Source organism: Pectinophora gossypiella, chromosome 7, assembly GCF_024362695.1.
Source record: "Pectinophora gossypiella chromosome 7, ilPecGoss1.1, whole genome shotgun sequence".
Lineage (NCBI taxonomy): Eukaryota > Metazoa > Arthropoda > Insecta > Lepidoptera > Gelechiidae > Pectinophora > Pectinophora gossypiella.
This window is the reverse complement of record NC_065410.1, coordinates 1,189,227-1,217,167: the sequence shown is the minus strand read 5'-3', so window position 1 is coordinate 1,217,167 and position 27,941 is coordinate 1,189,227. Positions and strand designations below refer to the sequence as shown.

The 27,941-nt window shown below is 38.9% G+C and overlaps 2 protein-coding genes across 3 annotated transcripts in view; one reads left to right on the top strand and one right to left on the bottom strand.

The window, feature by feature from the left end:
* Positions 1–14,904, top strand: part of LOC126368170 (ATP-binding cassette sub-family G member 1) — a 56,938-nt gene extending 42,034 nt beyond the window's left edge. The window contains exons 4-9 of one of the 2 annotated variants that reach the window (XR_007566549.1): positions 413–987; positions 4,110–4,304; positions 6,544–6,939; positions 7,181–7,281; positions 11,018–13,395; positions 13,477–14,904. Coding sequence is in view for 1 of the 2 variants with exons in the window: in XM_050012058.1 (XP_049868015.1) it covers positions 413–987; positions 4,110–4,304; positions 6,544–6,939; positions 7,181–7,281; positions 11,018–11,518 (1,768 nt within the window). In the remaining variant the exon portion in view is untranslated. Of the gene's footprint in view, positions 1–412; positions 988–4,109; positions 4,305–6,543; positions 6,940–7,180; positions 7,282–11,017 lie in introns of both variants that reach the window. The other variant, XM_050012058.1, reaches the window with a different exon arrangement.
* The window catches only part of LOC126368174 (GRIP and coiled-coil domain-containing protein 1), a 235,441-nt gene that overhangs the window by 119,531 nt on the left and 87,969 nt on the right, over positions 1–27,941 (bottom strand). The window lies entirely within an intron of this gene.

Here is a 27,941-nt window from a genome sequence, read left to right as displayed (position 1 = left end):
ATTAATTAATTTAATTATAACGCCTAGTTTGACGTGACGAAGTTACGTATGTTTCTGATTATGCGACAAATTGTATTATTAATAAAATGATTTATTTAATTATTATTTTTTATTTTTTAATGAAATTGAAAAATAATGATTTATAAAAATAAAGAAAAGGATCTTACAACTAGTAGGTTTACCTACTAAATAATATTTAGAGATTTTATACAAAATGAAAAGTAATTGAAAATAATTTGATAAGCGTATTATGAGCAATGTAATCTATTTAAGGGCGTTTACAGAGGAACAACATCGTCGTCACTGAGCAGTCAATAAATGCATTAAGATACCTAAAAAAAAGTGTCACATTACACATCATGCGCGTATCTACAGTATGACATATCTAAAACCACATTTACTTTACTTCCAGGACATCGAACGTAAGCGGATCGATCCTCATAAACGGGAAGGAGCGAAACCTGCGGAGGTTCAGGAAACTGTCCTGCTACATCATGCAAGACGACTGCCTGTTACCCCACCTCACCGTCAGAGAAGCCATGTTCGTCTCCGCCAACCTCAAACTGGGCAAAGACATGACCGCAGCGGCCAAAAAAATCGTCATAGACGAGATACTAGAAATGTTAGGACTGGTCGAAGCCAGCGACACCAGAACGATAAACCTCTCTGGAGGACAGAAGAAGAGGTTATCCATAGCTTTAGAGTTAGTTAACAACCCTCCTGTGATGTTCTTTGACGAACCCACTTCTGGATTGGACAGTTCGTCGTGTTTCCAGTGTATATCTTTGTTGAAGTCCCTCGCAAGGGGCGGGAGGACTATCATCTGCACCATCCATCAGCCGTCCGCGAGACTTTTCGAGATGTTTGACTTTTTGTACACGTTGACGGAAGGGCAGTGCATATACCAGGGGCGCGTCAGCGGGCTGGTGCCATTCCTGTCGTCGATGGGACTCCACTGCCCGAGTTATCACAATCCTGCTGATTACGGTGAGTTTTTTACTTTATTTTATTCAGCTTTATGATATAGAAAGTAACACTTTTTCTGCCCGTCGTTTGGGCAGACCCACACGTGTTCAGAACAAAGTATCTACTAAGAATGAAGTGAGGAACCGTACCGTACAAAGTACAAGGACAAGAAGTGTAAGATTAAAAGTCAAGAGCATGGTATGTGCGCCGCAGTAATAAAATGACCATATTTCAGCGTTAACAGCTCTGCCATTAGGGTTAAAATGCCAGGTCGGCTTAACCCACGTTTTAGCTGTTTATTCTTTTTTATTATTCTTAAGTGTTTCATAAAATTACGTACACAGAGCTGGTTTTTCTGCTAAATTGGAAGTACTTAAATGGTAAGCAAAATGCAAAGTGTATCACATCTCCTATCATGTGGGTTGTGAGGATACCAACCTCATCAACCCTGTATCAATTAACAACAACACACAGTACACACACTACACTTAACAGTGTATCAAATTTTTGAACTAAATAAATTGGTAGCATGAATTAGGACACGAGTCGAAAACTTCATTACGTGCGGTCTAGTAGAGCTGTTATTATCAGGATAGCCATGAATGACAATAATACACTCCCGGATGTAAAACAATGCGTGTCAATGGGTTGCCTAACAACGAAACATCTTATAACCTCGACATTACTATTGCCATAACCTTGACAGTATTTTTCCTCAACCGTCGCTGATGGACACTTGTCTTTAAGACTATTATTATTTAAATTAGTAGGTACGTACACTGGGTGGAGTGTAAAACTTCAAATTATGGCGTAGTATCAAGAATAATACTATGTATAGAACTAGCAGTCACTTCTGTAAAAAAACCGGTCCTGTCAAATCTTCAGATTAGGTTGTGACCCTGTGAAAAACGGGATGATGCTAGGGGGATGATGATTATGTATAGAACTAGATTTTGCCCGCGACTTCGTCCGCGTGGCGTGTTATAAAAGAGAGATCTTTGTGTGCGTGGGAGTGCATATCAAATTTCAAGCATCTAACTTATGCAGTTTAGATTTTTTCATGTAAATATTTCTTCCCGCTAACTCCCGTTTCCGTGGGAATTTTTCCATATCCTGTTGCAACTAAGCTTTAAGTTAACTAAGGTACCTGCATGCCAAATTTCAAGCGTCTAACTTAAGCGGTTTAGATTTTTCATACAAAAGGATTTTCCCGCTGATTCCCGTTCCCGTGGAAGTTCTGGGAATTCCTTTCTTAGTGCACCTCTACGGTACCTAAGCTACGTCCCTTCCAAATTTCAAGTGCCTACGTTTAGCCGTTTAGGCTGTGCGTTGATATGTCAGTCAGTCAGTTTCTCCTTTTATATATTTAGATTAGAACAGAAACCTACTCTGTGGGAACGTCAGGATCGCCTATGTTATATCACATATCTTAATAAAATATACGCAGAAAGATTGTACGCATTTTGAGCTAAAATAATAATAATAAAGATCTTTTTATTTGTTCTCCACAATGTACATAGATGGGTTTCACAAAATAATGCACAATTGAAGGGTATGTACGAGTGGAGTAAAAAATGTTCTAATATTATTAAGATTTGTACTTAAAAGCTTTGAGCGCTAAATGGTATGTCTCATACATTGGCCATCTTCACGTCAGAATCGCAGGTGTGTTTCTATTATGTTGTTAATGGCTACTGCTATCATTCCGAAACCTATGCCAATGTTTAGTACGCTGAGCTTCAGAATGCACGCAACATCCAATCAATTATTTCGACGCTCACTACTCTGCGCCCAACAGAAAATTCCTTGAAGCGTGAGTACAGTCATGAGCAATATAATGTACTTACCCACTTTAGGACTCTGTCGCACTAATATATTTGACATTTAGTGAGAGTTACAGTTCAATTTGTCAAAAAAGTTAATGTGACATGGTACCAAAATGTGTACATACCGTACCTATGATTGCTCCAATGAGGGACATTTCCCTGCCACGTTCTCTAATAACAATATTGATGGTGCTGTATGAAGTTGTGTTTAATGTTCAAATTTCATGGATTTCTATTCATTTTGGACATATGCATTTTATATCTTTGTTTTTTTTTAATGTACCTAAACATGAAAATACTATTACTCCTTCTATTTTAATACTACTACTAAACACGGAATTACATAAATAGTTAACAAAAATAATGCTATTTACTGCACTCGCCAAAAAGCCCGCCCCTGACTAATCCGGGCGCGAAGGTGCCCATTACACTAGCCGCATTTCCTCGCTGTACAGCAATGGACAACCTTTGCGCCAAGAACAATCCGGCACGGGGGTCATCTCCACTCTCTCTTAAACGACGTCCGATTTCCGCTATAAATTTTTTAGCATCGCTACCCCAACAACCCGTCGTTTCAACAGCAAGCGGGATAAAAATGTAGCGACCTTCTTACTCCCTATATTTTTCCCGCTTCCTACGAGCAGAGAACTCAGCCGTTGTTTTTGGGTAAAAAATAAAACCCTTGATAGTTCACCCAGGCACAACACATCTTCCAACCATTATTATGCTAAACAAAATAAATAGAAGCAATATAGTAGCAACTAGCAACATAATTCTATACAAAGATCTAAATATCAAGCAACATTTTATTTTTACATAAGTAAAGGAAAGTCTAAAAGATCTTGAAGAGGTGTGGGTGCTTAGTTCATTTTGCAATGGTACATCCATTGCTGACTACTTGAGATATCGTCATGAGCTTGTTTTTTTTTTTAAATAATACAGACTCGCTTTTGACCACAATCTCACCTGATGGTAAGTGACGATGTAGTCTAGGGTGGATCACGCTTGAAGACTCCCAGATTATAACGAGTTGGAAAAACAGACGACGGCAGACAGTTCCGATCCTTCGCTATTCGCATCAGAAAGGAAGAGGCAAAACGTTTAGTGCGGATTGGTGGTATATCCACAACATAAGGATGAAATCCCCGCCGACGCCTAGTTGTCCGTAGATGGAAAGGAGTGGGTGGAATTAACTCGTGAAGTTCCTGCGCACACTCATCGAAGTGTATCCTATGAAGGACCGACAGACAAGCTACCCTTCGTCTGTGGTTTATGTTGTATGATATGGTTGTGTAAATTGAATTTAATTATTTCCAGTAATGGAAGTGGCAACCGGCGAGCATGGTGACTGGGTGCACAAGCTGGTGATGGCGGTGAACAAGGGCAACTGCGGCCGAGGACAGTCCACATCATCATCATCATCCTCCGTGCCACAGAACAGCAACTACATCTACAACAATCTCGCGACTAAGAACAACGCACCCAAGAATGAGACTACGGAAATTGTTATAGGTAAGTGACATCTAAGTTTTTTTTAATAATCTCACCAACAATCAATCAATCAATCAATCAATCAGTCAATCAATCTCATGGTAAGTGTGTTAGTCCCTATATAATCTCCACAGTAACAAATGATTATAAAAGTAAATACGGAATACATACCTTACAATTAACAAAACTAATGAAAACAACTTACACGAGAGTGTACAAATAGATAAATATACAGAAAACATTAGGACATTATATTATTGTAATTGATTTATGGGACAAATAACAAACACTTAATCTTATAAATAAAACACCTTCTCGAATGCGTCACATCGACCCCCTACCCCCTACCCTCCAGTTGATTGACGATTATCTCAAAGGTCCAGTTCGCAGCACTTTTGAAGCCAAGATATTTGATGTACTTTTATCGTGTTTTCGTCTTGTAATCCTTTTATGTGTCCTGTTAGGATGTAAGCCTGTTTAACTTACTCTCATGTCATGTCGAGAGTTTTTAATTCTCGGTCAATCGAACGTCGCCAGGTCTCTTTGGGCCCCCTTTTGCGTTTTCCAATCGCACATTAGCTCAGAGCTGGTTGGGTCTTACTGATATAAAAAGATCTAAGATCTCGAGGAAAAGAGAACCTTCTTCTTTTTTGACGTCGATTAAAAAATAAATAACTTTATAAGTTTGTGATGTACTGTATTAAATATAAAAATGAACTTTTCATTTGTTTTTCTAAGTAAATACTTACGGTATAAGAATAGAGCATAAAATATTTAAAATGTCGGTGCTATTGCGTTGATTCTTCTGTTCTAATACAGTATTCATACTCAATATAAATATTTCTTTTCTTGGCTACAATTTTTCACTACAAACAGGTATAATTATCCTACGTACTGCATAATTTTACTTACGTAAGACATTGCAATGTCAGTCAGTGTCAACAATTAAAACTATTTCATTCTAAATATAAGCTACATTTAGAAGTAAATTATTACCTACACGTTGTGCTTAGTCCGTTAATTTGTGCTATATAACAGCTGCAAGACCTTGCGCCTTGTAATGACGTAGAATCAGAAATTGATGTTCAAACTTCGACCAATTTTATTCTTCTTCTATCTTCTTCTTTTGGTGTCAGAGTCATTATTTCAGAATTTGCCTTTCAACTGTTTTAAGACAGCAGTTAAACAAAAACTTTACAAAAAAGGTTATTATAAAGTTAGTGATTATTTAGAAGATATGAATGCATGGGATTAACTGTTTGAGAACTGATATTAGGCAGCTAAATTACTCAATTGTATACCAATATTTTATGTTTATTTTTATTTTTAAGAACTTCTAGGGCCCTGTGCCGAGGTTTTTCTTGCAGCTTCTTTTCCCCGGCTATACAGGTTGTGAGAAGATGCAGTAGTTTTAGGTGGATGAGACGTTCGTTACGTAAAAAATGACGATTCAAAGTGTAACTATGTTACCAACCGAATAAAGATATTTTTGAATTTGAATTTGAATTGAGCCGCCAAAGGTTCTTGACATGGCTCATGTAACGGCTACGTACTTACATCAGTAAGTAGTACCCAGCACCACGGGTAACTTTTGGACATTCGGGTGATCAGCTTGTAATGTCCTAACCAAACTAGAGATTAAAAATAAATTTATTGTGATACGTCCCGTCCTCACCGGGATTCGAACCCCAATTTTATTGAAGATATTGATGTATAATATGTTACGATAACATGTCACCGTTTTTCATACGCCACATAATGAACAGATCGACGTTTCGAAAATAAACAATATATCATTATGGTCATGTAGCATATACATTTTCAACAATTTTACATATGATCACTACTACTTTTCTCTAGATTTAGCCTATTTACGACGAAATTTCATTTTTTGTTTAAATATGCGGAACCTAAGCATATTACAAATATTTTTTTATCTATTTTAACTGAAAAAAGTGAAGAAAGATGTTAGTGATCATTGTCAATATTAGGTCTTATTCTGCTACCGTCAGCTGCTTAAAGGGATCTTTTAAAATCTACCTTTAAATCGGCACGTTAAGCCGCTGGTACCGGCTATTAGCCATAATGTCACCTCCACTAACCCGTAATGGAACAGCTTTGTGGAGTATGCTCCATGACCCTCCGGGTGATTGATGGAGCCTATGCCCGGCAGCAGGATTTATGTAGGCTATTTGTTTAAATCTATCTACATTAAAATTGTTCTTCAAAAACTTTACACCACGCTTTCTTTTACTTCCAGATAAACCAACCTGCACTGTGATAGATATGTCGGAACCTGCCCTCAACCCAGAAAAACAACCGCTACCCAATGTTACCAACTTGGCTCCTGTAACTTGCACCACATCACTCCTCGACTCCAGCGAAAGTTTCACCAAGAAGCCGGTTAAAGCAGGATTCCCTACATCAGGATGGAAGCAGTTCTGGATCCTGCTGAAGAGGACCTTTAGGAGTATACTCAGGGATCAAATGCTGACGCATCTAAGGCTGTGCTCCCATACCGTAGTCGGTCTACTGATTGGGTTCCTGTATTATGACATTGGGTCTGATGCTGCGAAGGTTATGAGCAACGCTGGCTGTATCTTCTTCACTGTGATGTTCACTATGTTCACGGCAATGATGCCTACAATACTTACATGTAGGTATTTTGTGATATCAACTCAGAATCATGGTTTCAATTATCCCTCAATGTTTTCGTTACGATGTCACTAACTCCCTGTATGTATGTCTGTAGACGAAATAAATGTTTTTGTAAATATTGTACGGTGTTATACTACATCAAGAAGAGCGTCTCATGTTTGCTTTTGTGGACAATCAAGGCAGAGGATCCTCATTTCGAATGGTTCGACTCTTTTTATAAGGTTTTTGTCTTGTTTCAGTCCCAACAGAGATGAGTGTGTTTGTGAGAGAGCATCTTAACTACTGGTACTCGCTGAAGGCGTTCTATTTCGCTAAGACTATGGCGGATCTGCCCTTCCAGGTAATTATATTCAAAATATGATTGTGTACATTTTCATCGATACTGGCTATTTTATTGCCGTTATAGCAGCAGGTAGGCAGCTTTAGAACAACACAAAAACTATTTTAGATGTTGGCTAACTAAGGCGTATCACACTCTGGATGTATTTTACGAATTCGATCGTGCGTAGCAACAGTGGTTATGATGAACACTTGGTACACAATTAAAACATAATATACCGGGTTCTTAATGCGTTTAAATCAGGGATATGAGACTCCCGACATTTCAAAACTGTTGCAAGTGCCATGATCACGAAATGACTAAATTATGTGTTTTAATTATAATAATAACCGCGTAAAACTCGAATAACTGGTACACGGTGTCTTCGCTCCCAAAGTACTTACGTGTGCGTCAAGCTAGCGGCCTCAAAAAAAAAAATGGGCACGAAAAAATAATTTGACCATACCAAAAAATAGTACTCTTATTGAAAAAAATAGTACCTGTTGTAAAAAAATTAGTACCATCACGGTTCTGGATTTATAGCCATGTTTTATTGCACTTGCTAGCTTGACGGTGAGCGAAATTTGGCGAGAGTTAACGACAAGGTCTTTCGCTTTGATTTAAACGCCAAAAAATAGTATCGAAATAGTACTCACCCCCTGCAAAATACCGAAAGTAGTACTTCAACGGTTCCAAAGTTATAAAGGTAGTTCTTTGATCCCGCTAGCTTGACGTTTTGAAAATACCTATTATCTGGGGAATGCTTGCATACTTCAGTTTGTAACTAATGTCAATAAACTCGTATGAAATAGTACTCCCTACCATCATAATTTGGACCTGATTCTCTTTGTAGAAATATGTCAAAAAGTCATTATAACCTATGTCATACATTTATCAAGACGAGTACAGTCGCGAACAAAATTATTACACATGGTCAAGAATGTTGTCAGATTTCAGTATTTTTCCCCATTTTTGGGTAAAAATTGGTGAAGTGCCAGGGTTGTTAGATGAAAGTAATATCATTGTTGAAACTCTTTGAGTTATTCTACAAATACTGCAAATTGTTTATTAACAAACACTTCGATCCGTAACAAATTCAACATGAAGGTATAAATTATAAAATAAAACAGCAGATTAAAAATGTATTATGATGTATTAAAATCACAGATTGTTTTCGATAAGAACTAGACCCATGCAGCCATTTTCTATTAAAATTAGTGCATATGGGTGTATGCAATAGGAATTTTTTGTAATAGCAGCACTGAAGTGCAAAGAAATGGTAGGGTAGACCTCCAAAATGGCAATACTTACGAATAAATTGTGAGGTTATGTAATTGTCTACGTGACTGTATCAACAACAAATGTATGGCATAGGTTATGATGATTTTTTAACATTTCTACAAAGAGAATCGGATCAAAATTATGATGGTAGGGAGTACTATTTCATACGAGTTTATTGACATTAGTTACATACTGAAGTATGCAAGCGTTCCCCAGATAATAGGTATTTTCAAAACGTCAAGCTAGCGGGATCAAAGAACTGCCTTTATAACTTTGGAACCGTTGAAGTACTACTTTCGGTATTTTGCAGGGGGTGAGTACTATTTCGATACTATTTTTTGGCGTTTAAATCAAAGCGAAAGACCTTGTCGTTAACTCTCGCCAAATTTCGCTCACCGTCAAGCTAGCAAGTGCAATAAAACATGGCTATAAATCCAGAACCGTGATGGTACTAATTTTTTTACAACAGGTACTATTTTTTTCAATAAGAGTACTATTTTTTGGTATGGTCAAATTATTTTTTCGTGCCCATTTTTTTTTTGAGGCCGCTAGCTTGACGCACACTGCAAATTTTATTCCCGATTGCCACCTGGGGGCAATCCATACGGTGGCGATTGGGAATATAGGTGGATCAGGATCGAAGCAAATAGAATTCCATAGTCTGCTTACCTAACACAGCATGATGCCTGTATCCCCGAAGGGGTAAGCAGAGGTGTAAACCTCGTTGCCAGCTATGTTTATATTGCCAAAATTCTCGAAAATACGTATTATAATATCAATTGTGTGCGTCAAGCTAGCGGCCTCAAAAAAAAAATGGGCACGAAAAAATAATTTGACCATACCAAAAAATAGTACTCTTATTGAAAAAAATAGTACCTGTTGTAAAAAAAATAGTACCATCACGGTTCTGGATTTATAGCCATGTTTTATTGCACTTGCTAGCTTGACGGTGAGCGAAATTTGGCGAGAGTTAACGACAAGGTCTTTCGCTTTGATTTAAACGCCAAAAAATAGTACCGAAATAGTACTCACCCCCTGCAAAATACCGAAATGAGTACTTCAACGGTTCCAAAGTTATAAAGGCAGTTCTTTGATCCCGCTGGCTTGACGTTTTGAAAATACCTATTATCTAGGGAACGCTTGCATACTTCAGTATGTAACTAATGTCAATAAACTCGTATGAAATAGTACTTCCTACCATCATAATTTTGATCCGATTCTCTTTGTAAAAATATGTTAAAAAATCATCATAACCTATGCCATACATTTGTTGTTGATACAGTCACGTAGACAATTACATAACCTCACAATTTATTCGTAAGTATTGCCATCGCCAGTATTGCCATTTTGAAGGTCTACCCTACCATTTCTTTGCACTTCAGAGTGTTGCTATTACAAAAAATTGCTATTGCATACACCCATAAGCAATAATTTTAATAGAAAATGGCTGCATGGGTCTAGTTCTTATTGAAAACAATCTGTGATTTTAATACATCATAATACATTTTTAATTTACTGTTTTATTTTATAATTTATACCTTCATGTTCAATTTGTTACGGATCGAAGTGTTTGTTAATAAACAATTTGCAGTATTTGTAGAATAACTCAAAGAGTTTCAACAATGATATTACTTTCATCTGACAACCCTGACACTTCACCAATTTTTACCCAAAAATGGGGAAAAAATACTAAAATCTGACAACATTCTTCTTGAGCATGTGTAATAATTTTGTTCGCGACGGTACCTGTCTTGATAAATGTATGACATAGGTTAGAATGACTTTTTGACATATTTCTACAAAGAGAATCGGATCAAAATTATGATGGTAGGAAGTACTATTTCATACGAGTTTATTGACATTAGTTACATACTGAAGTATGCAAGCGTTCCCTAGATAATAGGTATTTTCAAAACGTCAAGCCAGCGGGATCAAAGAACTGCCTTTATAACTTTGGAACCGTTGAAGTACTCATTTCGGTATTTTGCAGGGGGTGAGTACTATTTCGGTACTATTTTTTGGCGTTTAAATCAAAGCGAAAGACCTTGTCGTTAACTCTCGCCAAATTTCGCTCACCGTCAAGCTAGCAAGTGCAATAAAACATGGCTATAAATCCAGAACCGTGATGGTACTATTTTTTTTACAACAGGTACTATTTTTTTCAATAAGAGTACTATTTTTTGGTATGGTCAAATTATTTTTTCGTGCCCATTTTTTTTTTGAGGCCGCTAGCTTGACGCACACAGTACTTACAAGGTTGAGAATGTTCCTGCGTGCCCCTAGGTTTGTTAACAGAATTCCTGGGATTTATTGTACCATTAGTTCTGTCAATCAGTAGTTCTGTTGTCAACAGAATTACTGGGGTGTAATTTTCATTTCCATTTTCCACAACTCGTCCAAATTAGGACCGACCTATAGCTGCGCTATTAGTAATTATGCATTGACCCTGTCAATAACGTCACCTGTCTCTTTCCAGATCGTCTTCAGCGGAGTCTACGTGATAATAGTTTACTTCATGACAGGCCAACCGATGCAGACAGATCGAGTGCTTATGTTCACTACAATAAACATACTAACAGCACTCGTCGCTCAGTCGCTAGGTCTTCTCATCGGTGCTGCCATGAAGATAGAAACAGGCGTCTACCTTGGCCCGGTCACCACAATACCAGTAGTGTTATTCTCTGGATTCTTCGTCAACTTCAATGCAATTCCCAGTTACTTACAATGGCTCACGTACTTGAGTTATGTTAGATACGGCTTCGAAGGAGCCATGCTGTCCGTCTATGGGTACGGCAGGGAAAAACTACATTGCTCAGAAGCATACTGCCATTTCCGTGTACCGTCGAAGTTCTTGTCAGAAATGTCAATGGAACACGCGAATTTTTGGATCGATGTTGGAGCCCTGTGCGGGTTCTTCGTATTTATTAGAATAATCTCGTACCTAGTGCTGAGGTTCAAGTTGAAGATGATGCAGTAGTGTAGCACAAAGGCTTTGATTCCAGTTGCGGCCGGCCAAGGCGTTGGTCTGAAAAATGTTCTGATAGGATTAAACGGGGCTTGAAAATGATCAAATTAAATATAAGTGTTTTATAGTAGCTATAGATACTAGGAACGAATAGGTTTAAAATTAGATAGTTTTCGTATAAAATTTTCATTTTAAGACGGTCACAGCACCATATCGTAAAAGTTGCTTCATCTCATAGACGTATGATATTGACCCTTATAATAACGGTAATGATTTATAGGTTTTCAGTAATATTTGGATCCTTTATAGATATTATATAATGTTACTCTACTTCAAGCCCTGTACGTTCATGTTCGCGACGCTGTGTTCATATTAATAGGAATCTGGTTTTGGTGTTTCGATGGCGGTAGGGCCTGTACTTTACATGTAATAATTTGTTAGAAAGCTAGCTACTTAATACATCGGTTCCCTAAATTTAAGCAAAAATAAACTCTGCGGAGTGTTTGCTCTTGTACCTGAAATAGTTAATGGAATGAGCGATATGTATAATGTGAGTCACAGTCACCTCATGATTAAAACATTCTTCTCACCAACGCCCTGAGTTGTAGGTTTACTGATAGTTTTCGAAATATTTAGCTTTATAGGGGGCAGACCTTGAAATAGTTGTTTATACGTACTTATAGGGGTAGATGTTAAGGTTTTATAGGAGATCGGGCCCATGACTTAATGTTAAGTTCCTTATAATTGCTGAATATGCATTAGGGTTGAAGTTGTTGCATGTGCAATATTGCTTTACGCCATACTTTGTATAATAATTACGCCTAATATTTGATAATATTTGAACGAATCGCTAGGGTAACATTCCAGAGTGCCTATCCAAGATGCAAATGTTCCTATTTCTATAGTCGTTAACGTTTACCCCATCATTTTCTTAGCGTTAACCTGAAGATTTAATAGGTCCGGTATTTTACAGAAGCCGCTGCCTGTCGGACCTTTCAACCCGAAGGGAAAATCTCTAGATCACATTCCTACGAAAACACCATTCTGGGGTTTGTAGGTTTTCTGGTTTCGGAGTGAAGCGTTCTTCTAACTGGGCTGCCACGGTTCATATAACCCGTACGGATTTAATAAACATTTTGGCGTCCGTCCGTCTCGATTCAAATGGGCTATTTGTATTTTAGCGAGTTTAGAAACAGGAACATTTGCCATTTGGCTAGGCCCTCAGTTTTCTTACAGTTTATATTCCAACAACTCCCGAATCGATTGGCAGCAACTGTAGATTTAGCAAGTTGTAAAATTTTGCTCACTTTTAGGTATGTCCAATCGATTATTAGGAGTTACTGGTTATTTGATGTTTTTAAATAAAAATGTAAAATAAAAAAATCCGGTATATAATGCTGTGAATCATAGTTATACTTATTTCATTTATTTTGCGTCATAGTCTTTTTATAACAGAATTTGCTTATCTAACAAGTTTAATATTTAATGTTGATTACTGTCGAATACCTATGTAATTTTGGACAAATTATCTCAACACATTGCAAATACAAGAATTAAATACTTAAAAAAAAATTGTGGAATTATCATGAACCAATGTCTTGTCTTTCATGGCTTTATAAGATAGACTTAAGAGCCTTTTACTTTTGCTTCTGCTTTCTTGACTACTACGTAGGGAAGAGGCAAACTAAAGGTTTTAACTTTGTCAACTTTTTTGACATGAATCTGCCCCTGTCGACGGTGTAACGAGTTTACACTAACATAACATAAGAAATACTTTATTGCACAAACAGGAAAAACAAAATACAAAACAAAACCCTAACTTCTTTAAATTACTTATGCGATATTGGACGTTTTGTGGTGGTTTCCAGTCATAACGGCAGTCATAACACGTGAAGCCACAAGTGATCCACCTTGAGCGAAGTACTAGACTTGAGTCTAATATTTCGCTCAAGTCTAGTATTTCGCTCAAGGTGGATCATTTGTTGGCATTGATACAAAACCTCGCGCCCGGCCCGGTCTGCAGCAGCACTTGCTGATGTAGGTATACATAGCATTACGCCTGTATCGGGGTAGGCAGATGTATGTATAGTATACACACCCACTACCCGCCAGCTATGCTATGTAAATCCGTAATAGCCCTGTTCGGAAATCGCGTGACTTACATCGTAGTGTGTGTTTGAATCCCAGCTCGGGCTTTAAATCACTGAATTAGACTATAGGAGTTTGAATTCATGTTTGGCTCATAGATAACTGATAGAAAGAAAGAAAGAAAGAAACATTTATTACTACCGGACACCACAGACACAGGTACATTACATTTAACACAGGACAGAAACCACACGGAAATCAATAAGTACACAGACAAAAAAAATCCAAAAGAAAAACAAACCAAAATCATAAAAACAATAATAATTAAACTAAGTATTCTAAATAAATTAATATCACGTGGTTTCCAGGTTTTGTGTCTCTTTAATGGCAATAGGCTCGTCCCCCTATATTACATGGTGATTCTGTCTGCAGTATATCCATAAATTATCTAGTAGATAGCAGTTCGGCTATCTGACATATTATTTATCTGTCAGACAGATTGGATCGTGCAATAGTTGGCAAACGTGAAACAGACTCTTAAGTCATAGAATATAGAATACTAAATGGGGCAGTAACGGGGAATGCTTCTTGTAATTTAAGAGCCACGCTCTTGTCAGTGTAGCATTCTCCACGCTGTTTTCTATGGCAAAATAGGGCAGTGGTTTCCTTCTTGCCTTCCGTCCCGTAGCACTCTGTCTGACGCGAGTGTGATGGCGCCCAGAGTAGTCTATTTCATAGCCGTATTAGGACTCCTGTCCTTCGTCTCTGAATAGTATTGGCAGTTACCGCTGCCCTCTGTTAGGTTCTAGGTTACAGTCCCTGTGACGCGCCCCTTCCGTCCTGGATTGCCATTGAGGACTTCACCTGTATCCGTGGGCAAGGATTCCACGTTATACCCCGCACTCGCGGCTTACACTTACAGAGCTGATTTTTTTTTTATGGAGTGTCCGGGGTGCATAAGTTATAAATAGTTATTACTCATTTTAGGTTTCATAGTTTCGGCCCTAATAACTGCCGTTTTGATAGGACTCCACCACACTTTCCATCTTATGCAACTTTAATCCCAATGTATATCCCGCTTTACTTAATGATATTATTATTACTTATTCTTAATTATTAATTAGTTAAATTTATATTTAAACTCACGACGTAGAACTCTACCGGTTACTGTACTCAATTTTACATTAAAAATTCTAGATTTTACTAGACTCTTAAAACCCTTCATTACGCTAAAGATATTCGGTAAATCTCTATGTCTATCCTAATTACCAGTATTTAATAAATAATAAACGACTGTGATTTTTATAATATTTTGTGTTTGATTTGAATATTTACCTAAAATGTCTATAAAAAGATAATCATAAGCTAACAATTTATTCCCAATGAGGCACTTTCCAGGGTAAGTTTTCTAAAAAAAAATATAGATAGCGCTCTATACACTGGTCTTCGTTTAACCTTCCAATTTCATGGATAACAGATATACAGGTATTAGGGACATCGTAACGAAAACTTTAAGGGATGATTCAGAGTTGATATCAAGTGGAATATTCCGTCGCAAAAGCATAGAACTGAAAATTTTCATGACTTTTCCGACAGGAAATTCCACTTGATTCTAACTCAGAATAATATGCTGAGCCACCCCCTCAGTATTTGTTACAGTGTCACTAACAACCATACGCACTTGTATGGCTACTGTACGTACTTGTACGGGGTGTAAGTGGCATCGTAAACAAATACTGAGAGGGGTGATCCACCTGATTATACTGAGTTAATATCAAGCACAGTTCAATTCTATAATTAAAAAAATATCGTTTTTGCGACGGAAAATTCCAATTGATATTAACTCCGAATCATGGTCTGAATCATCCCCCTCAGTATTTGTTACGATGTCACTAACACCCTGTGTGAATCTTTTATTTTTGTTTTTGGGTTAAATGATGACCTTTGTTATTACACCCTGGCACAACACATCTTCCACCCATTATTATTCAAAGTAAAGGGAAGCAATATACCTCTAGGTAGCAACATAATTCTATACGTATCTGATCCAAATATCAGGCAAAATATATTTCTATATAAGTACGAGACCCCCCACACTAGCGTCTTTCGAGCGTCGTCGTCGTGCCAGCGTCCGCGGAACGTCCACGCGACTTCGACGCCGCGGCGACGCGACGCCAGCGCTGGCCGACTGCCGAACGCCGAGCGTGCGCGGCGCTGGCGTCGCGTAGCCGCGGCGTCAGTTCAACGTTTTTTGCGAACAAGTACAATGCACAACGCAATCTTTATTTATTATTTTATCTTTATTTTTTATTTTTTTACTTTATTTTATTTTATTTTATATCGTTCTGTATCAATTGTAATAGTTCGTCAAATATTCGTTTTGGCATCCGTAAATAATCATAGAAGTGTTTTTTATTATTTTTTATATGTTGACAATACAATACGAAATAATCGCTTTCCTGAACTCTAGCACTACACAGAGGATATTCCCAATGTTGACGACGATGTTTCCTTTTTCGTTTGCGTAATTTTTGGATCAGTAATATCAACAGCAGTGTTTCTTCGTCGGAATCCATTTTCACACTGATTGTACGCGACAGGAGCCGCGGTTACGCGACGCTAGCGCAGCGCACGCTGGGCGTTCGGCCGCCGGCCAGCGCTGGCGTCGCGTCGCCGCGGCGTCGACGTCGCGTGGACGTTCCGCGGACGCTGGCACGACGACGACGCTCGAAAGACGCTAGTGTGGGGGGTCTCACCTAAGCTTTTGCCATTAGCTTATTTTTTTGAATGTTGAATAATTATGTACCCGAGCAATGAGAAAATAGATACTTATCACGCTAAGTCTGAACAGCGCCATCTATATAGTTTTTGGGGAACACAGCCTGGAAACTCCATCATTGGGATAGTCAGAAAGAGGCACCCTAATTGCTAGATGAACTAAGTATCCGCACTTCATCGAGGTTTCCAGTTTTATGCCTACAATCATCAGTAATTTTAAGAGCCAAGTTATTGTCTGTGTAGCATTCTCCATGCTTTAGTTTAGAGAAAATTGGGTAGTGGTTTCCCTTTTGCCTTCCCGCAGTAATAATATGTCTGACGCGAGTGTGACGATGACATGGCGCCCAGAGCAGTCTATTTCAAAGTAGTAGTAGGACTGTCCTCCGCCTCTGAATAGTACTATCAGGTTTCAGGTTACAGTCCCTGGTGTATGCCTACAATGGTCGACACAATTTAGCTTCTTGTCTGTTAGACCAACGTGATAGGTGGTGAGCTGTGTATGAGCTAACTGTGGAGGACCATAGTGATTTGACCATATCGCCGTCTATAATAGAGTTGAACATACTATTTGAGTGAAAATTGCACGTAAGATAAATTAATTTTAAGGTACTTAGTTCACATTTTATTTTTACATTTTCCTCACCTTATAGCTGGAAGAAATCGCTTTAAGCGATAAGGCCGACATTAGCCATGTACTTAGTTAAGAGTCTTTTTTGTAATAAAGTGTATTTGAGTATTGTATTGTATTGTGGTTTGATTTCCATACTAGTTTATTTACTCAAATATAAACACACGCCACTTAATTTTACATTGAAACTTATTTCGTTGGCATTTATTTATGCACCTTAAGGTATTATTTGTGTTTACTGCCATCTATCAGTTTCTTATGAAACTACGAATGAAGCGAATTTAAACCATCTACAGTTAGGGCTTTAAACGTCGGCTCGCGCTTTCCTACAATTTACACAGAGGGCACTGTTTTAACCTATAAAAAAAGAAGCCGGTCAAGTGTGAGTCCGACTTGACTTTTATACAGAGTCAAGGGATCGCATACATAAGTCATCATCATCAGCCCATTAACGTCCCCACTGCTGGGGCACGGGCCTTCCCTATGGATGGATACGGAGATCGGGCCTTAAACCATCACGCGGGCCCAATGCGGATTGATGGTTATTAACGACTGCTAATGCCTTCCGAAGCACGGAGGAGCTCGAGATGAAAACTTTTTTTTTTGTGGTCACCCATCCTATAACCGGCCTCTGCGAAAGTTGCTTTACTTCAACAATCGCAGACCGAGCGCGTTAACCGCTGCGCCACCGAGCTCCGAGCATACAAAAGTATTATATTTATATTAATTTCAACTTGATACTCACATGTGTTCCCGAAAAAAAGGTCTTGACGGAAAGACGGACGGAGAACAAAATGATTCTATAAGCGTTCCGTTTTTCCCTTTGTGGTTCGGAAAGTGGTTTAGTAACTGTACTTATTTCCACATAGAATTATTTTTACAAATATAAATATTTAAGAGCCACGCTCTTGTCGGTGTAACATTCTCCTTTCTTGTCTATCAAAGACCAATTCCTTCACCTCCTTTTAAGACACGACGTTCGCCTTCTCTTTAATCTGTTCCATGTAAGCTCTTTTTGGTCTTCCCCTTCCTCTCTTTCCTTGTAGCTTCCCTGCTATGATGTTTTCAATAAATTCGTCATGTCTTGTCAAGTGTCCAATCATCTTGCCTCTTCTGTCCTCAATAACTCTCAATATTTGCCTCTTTTCCCGTAAGGGATAAGAGTAATCTTATTAGCACTTCCTCATTAGTAACTCTTTCAGTCTAACTTATTCTTTCCATCTTCCTCCAACACCACATATATAGTACCACCACTATATATAGTATTATAGTATAAATATCTGTGTAAAGTTTGACAATTTTTTTAGTATATTTTTTTAGCGCGCTACACTGCAGTTGTTCAAGACTATATCGTCTGCCTATGGTTGTATGAAAGAGATCGCTCTTAGCGTTTAAGATCTTTATAAGACTTATACCTTAAAGCGATTCCTACCTACAATTTATTATTACCTATACGACGTAATCAAACTAAAATTATATCTACCTGAACAAAATCAAATGCTATTTCTGCCAAAGTTCAAACTAAAATAGTGTAGGTTACGTAACTTAGTAAGTAGTCAAATACATTTTAGAATTATTATTAAAGGCACACACACACACACTTACACATATACACTTTAGAAGCTAAAATTATACTGAACTGAAATCCAATTTGCGAGTACACGTATTCAGCCGGATAGAATAGTGAATGTGTTATTCAGTGATAGTAACAATGTTTGCAACTAGTTAAGTAACTGGTAACAGATATTAAACTGTTACACGTTAATAAAATTATACTTATCTGTGACTGTGTTTGTTAGTCCTTCAGGAGTAGTGTGAGGGCATTTTTCATTGATGCTTAACTTGGGAAGTTTTTTATTTTTACCTTATTCTCTATATAATTATGTATTTATCATTTTAACCTCTTGCGGCCGAGATTTCCAGACACAATAGTTACACAATGGAGTTTGGATTTTAAAAGGACATTCGGTTTACGACTATATCTTTATATTATGTATGTCTTTAGCTTAATATAATTATACAGGGTGGTAGTGACATCGTAACGAATACTGAGGGGGATGATTCAGACCATGATTCTGAGTTAATATCAAGTGGAATTTTCCGTCGCAAAATTCATGATTTTTATTAGTTTTTTTTTAATTATCTTCAATTCTTTACTTTTGCGATTGAAAATTCCTTCATTCGTACAGGGCGACGAGCTACCCGAACCTCATTTTCTTTAGATCTTTAGTCTAAGTGGCCGTAAGTCGTTAAGGAGTGAGGGAGCGAGCGTAGATAGTTTATCTCGCTCACACTTATACGGTAAGAACTATTTGGAGAAGAGTCCATGATGCCGCTGTAACGCTCCTAGAGCAGAACCAAGTCAAATTAGAGAAATTTTTAGTTTGACCCGAGCAGGAATCGAACTGGGGTTATCTGGTTGGGTTAGGTTAGGTTCCGCCCTGTAGTTCCGGGCGCAAGAATAGGGCTACGGTACCCCCTGCCTGTCGTAAAAGGCGACTGAAAGGGGACACTGGAGACCGTGAGTGGTAAGGGCGGGGGCCCGAGCCGCTCTTCATACGGTCTCCGGGAGGGACGGCAATGTGACATGGCCTCGCGTTGCCGTAAAACTGGGATTGCGTAGGAGTGGGGACCTACCCCGGGACGCGCTTTTTATAGCAGGCGCGAGGGAAGCACCGGTGCGTTCGTTAGAGATCCCGGAGCTTCCCGACATGCGCAGCAGAGGGCCATCGGAGGGGTTTAAGTCGGTAAACATAAACTGCCTATATACGTCCCACTGCTGGGCACAGGCCTCCCCTCAATCAACCGGTAAAAAAAAGTCGGTAAGAGTCCGACATAACCTCGTCGCTCCCCCGGGTGGCGAGGTATCCATGAGGATTTCCCCTTCGTAACAAAAAAAAAAGGGAACAAGCAATACGACCGAGAGTTAGATTCACACTGCTGCTTTCTTTCATATAAAGTACGAAGTGCAGGGTAGTAGCCCACGCACACATTGACTGGCGTGTGGCCCAACTGGGCACCCTCAGGCCTGTTGTCTTAAATTTTGTACCCGGTGATATCCCTCAGCGCTCCCTATTTGTCTAAATCTACAATAGGACATGTAAAAAAAAAAACTGGCGCGTATGCAAGTATACAAACATAGACAACAGGTAGTCTAGGCAATCTAAGTTCGAAGATATAATAAAAAGCATTATTTATGACCACCTATCTTTTTGAAGACAACACAATAATAATCCTTTTAAGTATAAGATTTCCGTGATGATAAGTAGCTGGCCGTATTCTGCACAAACGCTGAAACAGTGTGTCACATACTTTTGAAAAGCAAAAGCAAACTAACACTATCTATTCCCTTTGTATCACAGCTACGAACAGTAAATTTTTGTTAGAGATTCGAGCAAAAATTTGAAAAACATTGTTGGAAATTGAAAAGTTCATAGGTGCAGGGCTGAAGCAAAACTGAAAATACTGGGATACAATCGATCTCTTCGTATTGAAACTCATGCAAAGACTCTCTTTTACTATTTTCGAAACCTTTATCGTGTTCTAAACGAGATATGGGAAACGGAAAAGAACAACAATGAACAAAACGAAACGTCAGGAAATCTATTTGAAGCTCTGTCGGTACTTTGCGTAGCACGGGAAACTCTTCATGCAGTGTTTTGTCCTTGTTACAACGGAACTATGACAAAATAATATAGCTGTTTTTTGACGTGACTTATTATAGATTTGCCGCAGATGGCATTAACTACTTAGCCGGACAAGCGGCTCCGATTTACAATGATTTACAATGATAACCCAATATTACGCTACTTACTCAAACACGTCACTTTAAACACAATCAAAGTTCACCGTCCGTAGGCGCTATATTACGACGCTCCGAGGCATAGAATACGTACAGAACGGCAACTCCCCTCTTCCCTCTCTATCAATGGCTGAGCTAGGTTTACCTCACAATTCGGGCATCAGACGTTACACACACAGATGCGCGTGTACAATATCAATCAATCAATAATACTTAATTGCACAACGACATATACAAAGGACATAAAAATAAGCACAATAGGCGGCCTTATCGCTAAACAGCAATTTCTGCCAGGCAACCTTAGAGTGAAAGAAGTTTATGCATTGGAGCACGGGATGGTGCAATAAACATCTAATGATACCAACAAACTTAAAAAATACCGTAAGTAAATAAAACAAACAAACACGGAGTGACCGAAAGGCAACACATTTATAATTTGGATACACAACACCAACTTATACAGACACTACTCATTGACGATATCTACGATATATACTGGGTGTTAGTGACATCGTAACGAAAACTTTGAGGGGTGATTGAGGCCATCATTCTGATATGATATCAAGTGGGATTTTCCGTCGCAAAAGTATGGAATTGAAAATAATTTAAAAAAACACAAAAATTTTCAGAAATATTCAGACTGAAAATTCCACTTGATATCGACTCAGAATCATGGTCTGAACCATCCTCCTCAGTATTCGTTACGGTGTCACTAACACCCATACCTACTTGTATGGCTACCGTATGTACTTGTGTGGGGTGTAAGTGACATCGTAACGAATACTGAGGGGGATGATTCAGCTGATTATTCTGAGTTAATATCAAGTGGAATTTTTCATCGCAAAAGTATAGAATTGAAAATAATTTAAAAAAACTAAAAAAAAAACATGAATTTTGCGACGAAAAATTCCACTTGATATTAACTCAGAATCATGGCCTGAATCATCCCCCTGAGTATTCGTTACGATGTCACTAACACCCTGTATATATAACCAAACTAATTTGTCCTAAGCCCGATAGGACGGACCAGTTTAGGCTAGGCAAAACTAGTTGATCCTAATATTTTTCTCCTCCTATAATATTTTTCGATCCTAATTCTAAACACGGATTATTATATTTAGTTCATCTATTTATTTTGACTTTTAGATATGTATATGTTTTGACTAGGCTATTACCAGATTATCCTAGAGTGTGCGTATTTCTATCAGGATCAACTAGTTTGACCTAGCCTAAACTAGTCTATCCTATCGGGCTTAGGACAAATTAGTTTGGACTAGGCTATACTGGTTTGTCCTAAAATCGGGTTCGGCCGGTAACATATATATACCGTAGATATATATAGTAGTGCCTATAGTAGTGTAAATGTATAGTAGAGTAGTATCTGTATAAGTTCATAGGTACATAGGTATGTTTTGTATCCAAATTATACACGTGTTGCCTTTCGGTCACTCCGTGTTTGTCTGTCTCGCTCTCTCTCAAAAAGTGTCAACTGTGTTTTATGTTTATCTCTATAATAAAAAGGGATTAATTAATTCCGGCGTTTTATTGAAGATATAACATTGGCGACGAGATATTAAGTGTCCACGTGCCTAAATCAAATAAAAATAAATAAGCGAAACTACGAAAATACAGTGTTGTCTAAAATGTAAAACCAGTAACACGTATTGGGGGAAGATCCGCCATTTTGCAACAAGAAAATGCCGTGTCATCTATCTTCACTGACATCGATACATCAATATGTTAGTACTTTTATAATTCAATGTCGAACAATTCCACAACAAAACGGTCACGGATTTATGACCTAAACAAAACAGAATTACAGGAAAAACTAAAAGACCTGAATATTACTTTTAATACAGAAGATACAGTGATGGATTTACGATAACTTCACCAAAACTGAAAATGATGTCATGATTTTAACAAATAATTAAATTAAACCTCTTATGGTTTTAGTAATTTTAATCAAATGTCACGATTTTATGTCACAACGGAATAGCAACGTCAAACGGGATTATTATGAGGTTGGTAACAATTTTATGACAGTGGTGCCACCATTCGTTAACGTTCAAGGGTGGTTTCAAAAATTAGATCGGCGGAAGGCGGAAGACGACCACCGAAGGAATCAGACGTATGGTGACTTCAAGTTACTGAGTACCGATCTCTAGCAGAGCGGGACTCCACTATATTAGTCGATAGGGCATTACATATACATAAACTGCCTATATATGTCCCACTGCTGGGCACAGGCCTCCTCTCAATCAACCGGAGGGGGTATGGAGCATACTTCACCACGCTGCTCCACTGCGGGTTGGTGGAGGTGTTTTTTTTACGGCTAATAGCCGGGACCAACGGCTTAACGTGCCCTCCGAAGCACGGAATCATCTTACTTTTTCGGACAATCAGGTGATTCAAACCTGAAAAGTCCTTAGCAAACAAAGGACAGTCTAACAAAGTGATTTCGACAATGTCCCCATCGGGAATCGAACCCGGACCTCCAGATCGTGAGCCTAACGCTCTAACCACTAGACCACGGAGGCTGGCTGTGTGTGATAGGACATTATTGTCACAATATTGAGGTCCAGTTGAAGCAAGAACGAGATTTTTGTATGGAATGTCCGGTCTGAGTTACTGCCCTTAGTGCTAGAAACCTCACAGCCAACTGAGATTCAATTAGCAAACGACTATTTGCCCTCGATTCATCACGTTTGCTCCCGTCGATAGCACTACGATCTTGTCAATCGTGAAGACATACAATTCAGTGTATTTTTAGATCTGATTTATTCTTCAAAGGGGCTAATGGAGTATTGATATAAATTATCGCTGCTTCTACCAATATTTCTTTAAAGGTTGTTTGTGACATCGTAACTAAAACTTTGAGGGGTAATTCAGACCATGAGTTAATAATAAAATAAATAAAAATGCTTTATTTCTTTAACAAAAGAGTTTACAATAAAACTAGTGACTGGTACCTCCTTTTAAGCTTAGCCGATGTCAGGAGGTACCGCTCTTCCGTAACTATAAATAAAGATTAAGTTAAAAACAGAAAACAAAAGAAAACTAAAAAAACAATATAAACAATAATATAAATCCATCTGTGTTTAACTATCAACGTGTGTTTGTGTAAGCGTGTGTGTGTTAAATTATATATAAGTTAGTGATTATTTAGAAGATATGAATGCATGGGATTAACTGTCTGAGAGCTGATATTAGGCAGCTAAATTACTCAATTGTATAAATATTTTATGTTTATTTTTTTAAAGAACGTCTAGGGCCCTGTGCCGAGGTTTTTCTTGCAGCTTCTTTTCCCCGGCTATACAGGTTGTGAGAAGCTGCAGTAGTTTTAGGCGGATGAGACGTTCGTTATGTAAAAATTGACGATTCAAAGTGTAACTATGTTACCTACTGAATAAAGATATTTTTGAATTTGAATTGAAAAAATGTGTGGGTGTAAGTGTGTGTGTGCATATACCTGTGTGTGAGAGAGAGTTAATATGAAGTGGAATTTTTAGACAGAGCCACAAGGAATAGGAATACAGTTTTAATAGGTACTGAACTCGGGTTCTAAATTCACAGTTCTAAAACACTAAATTCGGCTTTATGAGTTTGAATTCACGTTTGCATCATAAATAATTGATATCGCGTAGTTTTCAGAATTTGTGCCCAGTAATGGCATTAGGCTGACTCCGTATTACATGTATGTGGTATCTATACATCTCCGCCTACCCCTTTGGGGATACAGGCGTGATGCTTTATTGTTTAGTGATGATTGAATACGCAATCGATCCCCTGTACCTCATATGTAGAACGGATGAAGGATTGGTGGTAGGGCTGACAGAGGAAGACCTATAAGAACGTACATTGACCAAATTGGAGATGTCCTTAGAAAAGGTTTAATAGGATCTACTCAGAACCGGCGTGCGTGTATAAAGCGATTAATAAATGTGGAGGAAGCAAGAGAAGTGTGTCAGGATCGAAGAAAATGGAATTCTATAGTCTCTGCTTACCCCGGTGGGAAATAGGCGTGAGCTTATGTATGAGGTATAGGTTTTATTATGGGTCGATCATAGCAAAGGCGTTACGCAAACCGTTTAAAAAAATCAAATAAAAGTAATTTTGTGTTGTACTTTCTTTGAGATATAACTAGGACGGAAGATAAGCGAAACATTATATACAAATAAGTTATTCCGTGACATAACCCAGTGTATAATTCCAGTCAGATTTTCCACGGGATTTACTGCGAGATAGCGAGACGCGAAGTCATAGCCGTATCCGCTTGATAGCCCCAGGCTACAGGGTAGAAGGAATGTAAGATTGAGGACGCTTTGTGGATACGTTGCGACGCCTAGCGTGAGCGGTGTCTTTTACTAATCATCATCAGCCCATTAACGTCCCCACTGCTGGGGCACGGGCCTTCCCTATGGATGGATAGGGAGATCGGGCCTTAAACCATCACGCGGGCCCAGTGCGGATTGATGGTTATTAACGACTGCTAATGCAGCCGAGACCAACGGCTTAACGTGCCTTCCGAAGCACGGAGCTTGAGATGAAAACTTTTTTTTGTGGTGACCCATCCTATGACCGGCCTTTGCGAACGTTGCTTAACTTCAACAATCGCAGACCGAGCATGTTAACCGCTGCGCCACAGAAAACAAATTCGACAATCATTGGTTTAGGCCTGTGCTGGATTCGAACCTGCGACCTCAAAGTGAGAGGCAAGCATTCTACCAACTGGGCTACCACGGCTCACGGCGGCAGTGTAGTATTGTCTGTGCTATCGTAAGATATAGTAAGCTATGACGTCACGGGATAGCTTCGTTCGCAAGATTGCGTTGCGACAGAGCACCACTCAAGAGGTACTCAGTGCGTTGAAATCACAGCGCTGCAACGTGTGGCCTCAACCTAACAGGTAGGTTGTATACATTACATATTCAAACATACATGTTTAAGTAGGTACCTATTTACCTATGTCACGCATGAAAACGCTTCAAGTAAAATAATTATATTAGTTTCAAAACTTAAACCTGATTACATTAAAATCGCGCGCTTAAAAGTATGAAACAAGAAAATATTTCTCTGAAATTCTTCCAAATATTGATGATTAGGTAACAGTCGTATGTCGTAGTCGAAGCAAACTCTTAGGGCAGATTGGCATACGACCACAGCTATCATCTAAACATTACTATAAGGAATAATTTGAAAAAAAAAATCCATCACACTGTGACGTCACATAGCCTATAACCTCCGTTCAATCAAGACGCTTCCAGTGACACCTTAATTGTAAAATTGTGACAGGTGCTTTAAATGCAAGGTTGGAACATACATAATCCTCTTTTTTGCTTCGTCGCAGTCGGGTCTTCTTCTATTATGAGGTGGATTACTAACCCCCGGCTATTATTGAGCCGCTAAAGGCCCCTGACATGGTTCATGTAACGACTGCTGACTTACGTCAGTAAGTAGTAACCAACGGCTTAACGTGCCTTCCGAAGCACGGATCATCTTACTTTCGGACAATCAGGTGATCAGCCTGAAATGTCCTAACCAAACTAGGGATCTCAAAGTATTTTTTGTGATATGTCCCCACCGGGATTCGAACCCGGGACTTCCGGATCGTGAGCCCAACGCTCAACCACTGGACCATGGAGGCCATTTTCTCGGATGTCACGTCTCGCCTTTATCATGGTGTATTCCATTGACAAAATAGCACCTACTTATCCGCCCAAAAGTCTGTAATGCTTCAAGCACTAAATAGATGGAAACATTTAATCTCAAAATAATTGTTTAGCATAGCAACATCTCTTCGGTATACAATTTACAGTCCCCAGAAATCAGAATTATTGCTGTAACCTTTTCCATCGGCGCGGCCGGAAAATTCAAGGAATTTTCTTGATTTTCACTAAATCGTAATGAAGTTTGAATTTTATAAGAATTTCTGTGACATTGTACGTAGAATAAAAGATTTCGTCAAGTAATTTATGAAGTATCTATTTTTAGTCTTTATTTAGGCAATTACTGTGAAATCCAAATGTTAAACAAATATTTGAATCAGATGAAAGAACGTCGGCGTCCAATTTCAAAATTCGAACATATAAATTAAAAAATAAAAACAACGGTCCGCGCGTTGCCTCACGGTTCAAGTCTAAAAATTATGTCCGACAGTTGAGTTAAACTTAGCTCAAATGTTGGTGGGGAGCGAAGACTCGCCGTTCTATACGTAATATTATACCTTATTCAATGTACAAATCAATGACTGATCTCAGCAGCCCTGAAAAATAAGATTATCTATGCTTCGGAGGGCACATTAAGTAATAGCTCCCTGCTACTATTTACTTAAGTATGTAGTCGATAATTAAGTCATGTCATACTAACCCTGACATCAAGGTTGATTAAGGTCGGTCATTGATCTCACAACCTAACCTATATGTATTATCACCTTATTAATTTCGCAAGCTGACGTTGAAGTCCGCCATTATTCTTTGCACATACAGTCATGAGCAATATAATGTACCCACTTTAGGACTCTGTCGCAATAACATTGTAGCGGACCCAACTAGTTGGCCACCTAGTTCCGCTCAAATGAACAGATGGCGCCACATTCAATAATGCAGTAATAATGCAGTCTTCAAGCGGTCGTGAAACGCGGTATCGAAGTTTACACGGCAAGACGCATATATACAACTTCCAACACAACACTGTTGGATCGTCGATCCCTAGTCACACTACCAACTTGTGGCTAGCGGGGTACTATGCTCAGTTCGGTACCCCGAAAACATCCTTTGGCGGCAGCACACCCTCACCGCCAAACTGGTGACCCTCGACAGAACACTTCCTGCCTACACCTTCTGGGAGTCGGAGTCAACTGCGTCGCACCTGCATCATCCGCCACCAGCATCAATCACCCCGCATCAACCCTCAACAGGCGTTCATCATCAGCCTTCAGTCGGAGCATCATCAGCACGTCCACCTGCCAGCCGCCTACGACGCTGCCTGGACACCTGACACTCCACACCAGGACTTCGCAGCATCTACAGTTCCATGACCAGCTGCCCTAGCTGCCTGGACCTGGCACTCCGCACGCAACAGCGACACAGCACACGAGGTCCACTGCAATACCACGCTGTCGAGCACGCGCTCCACGTGGC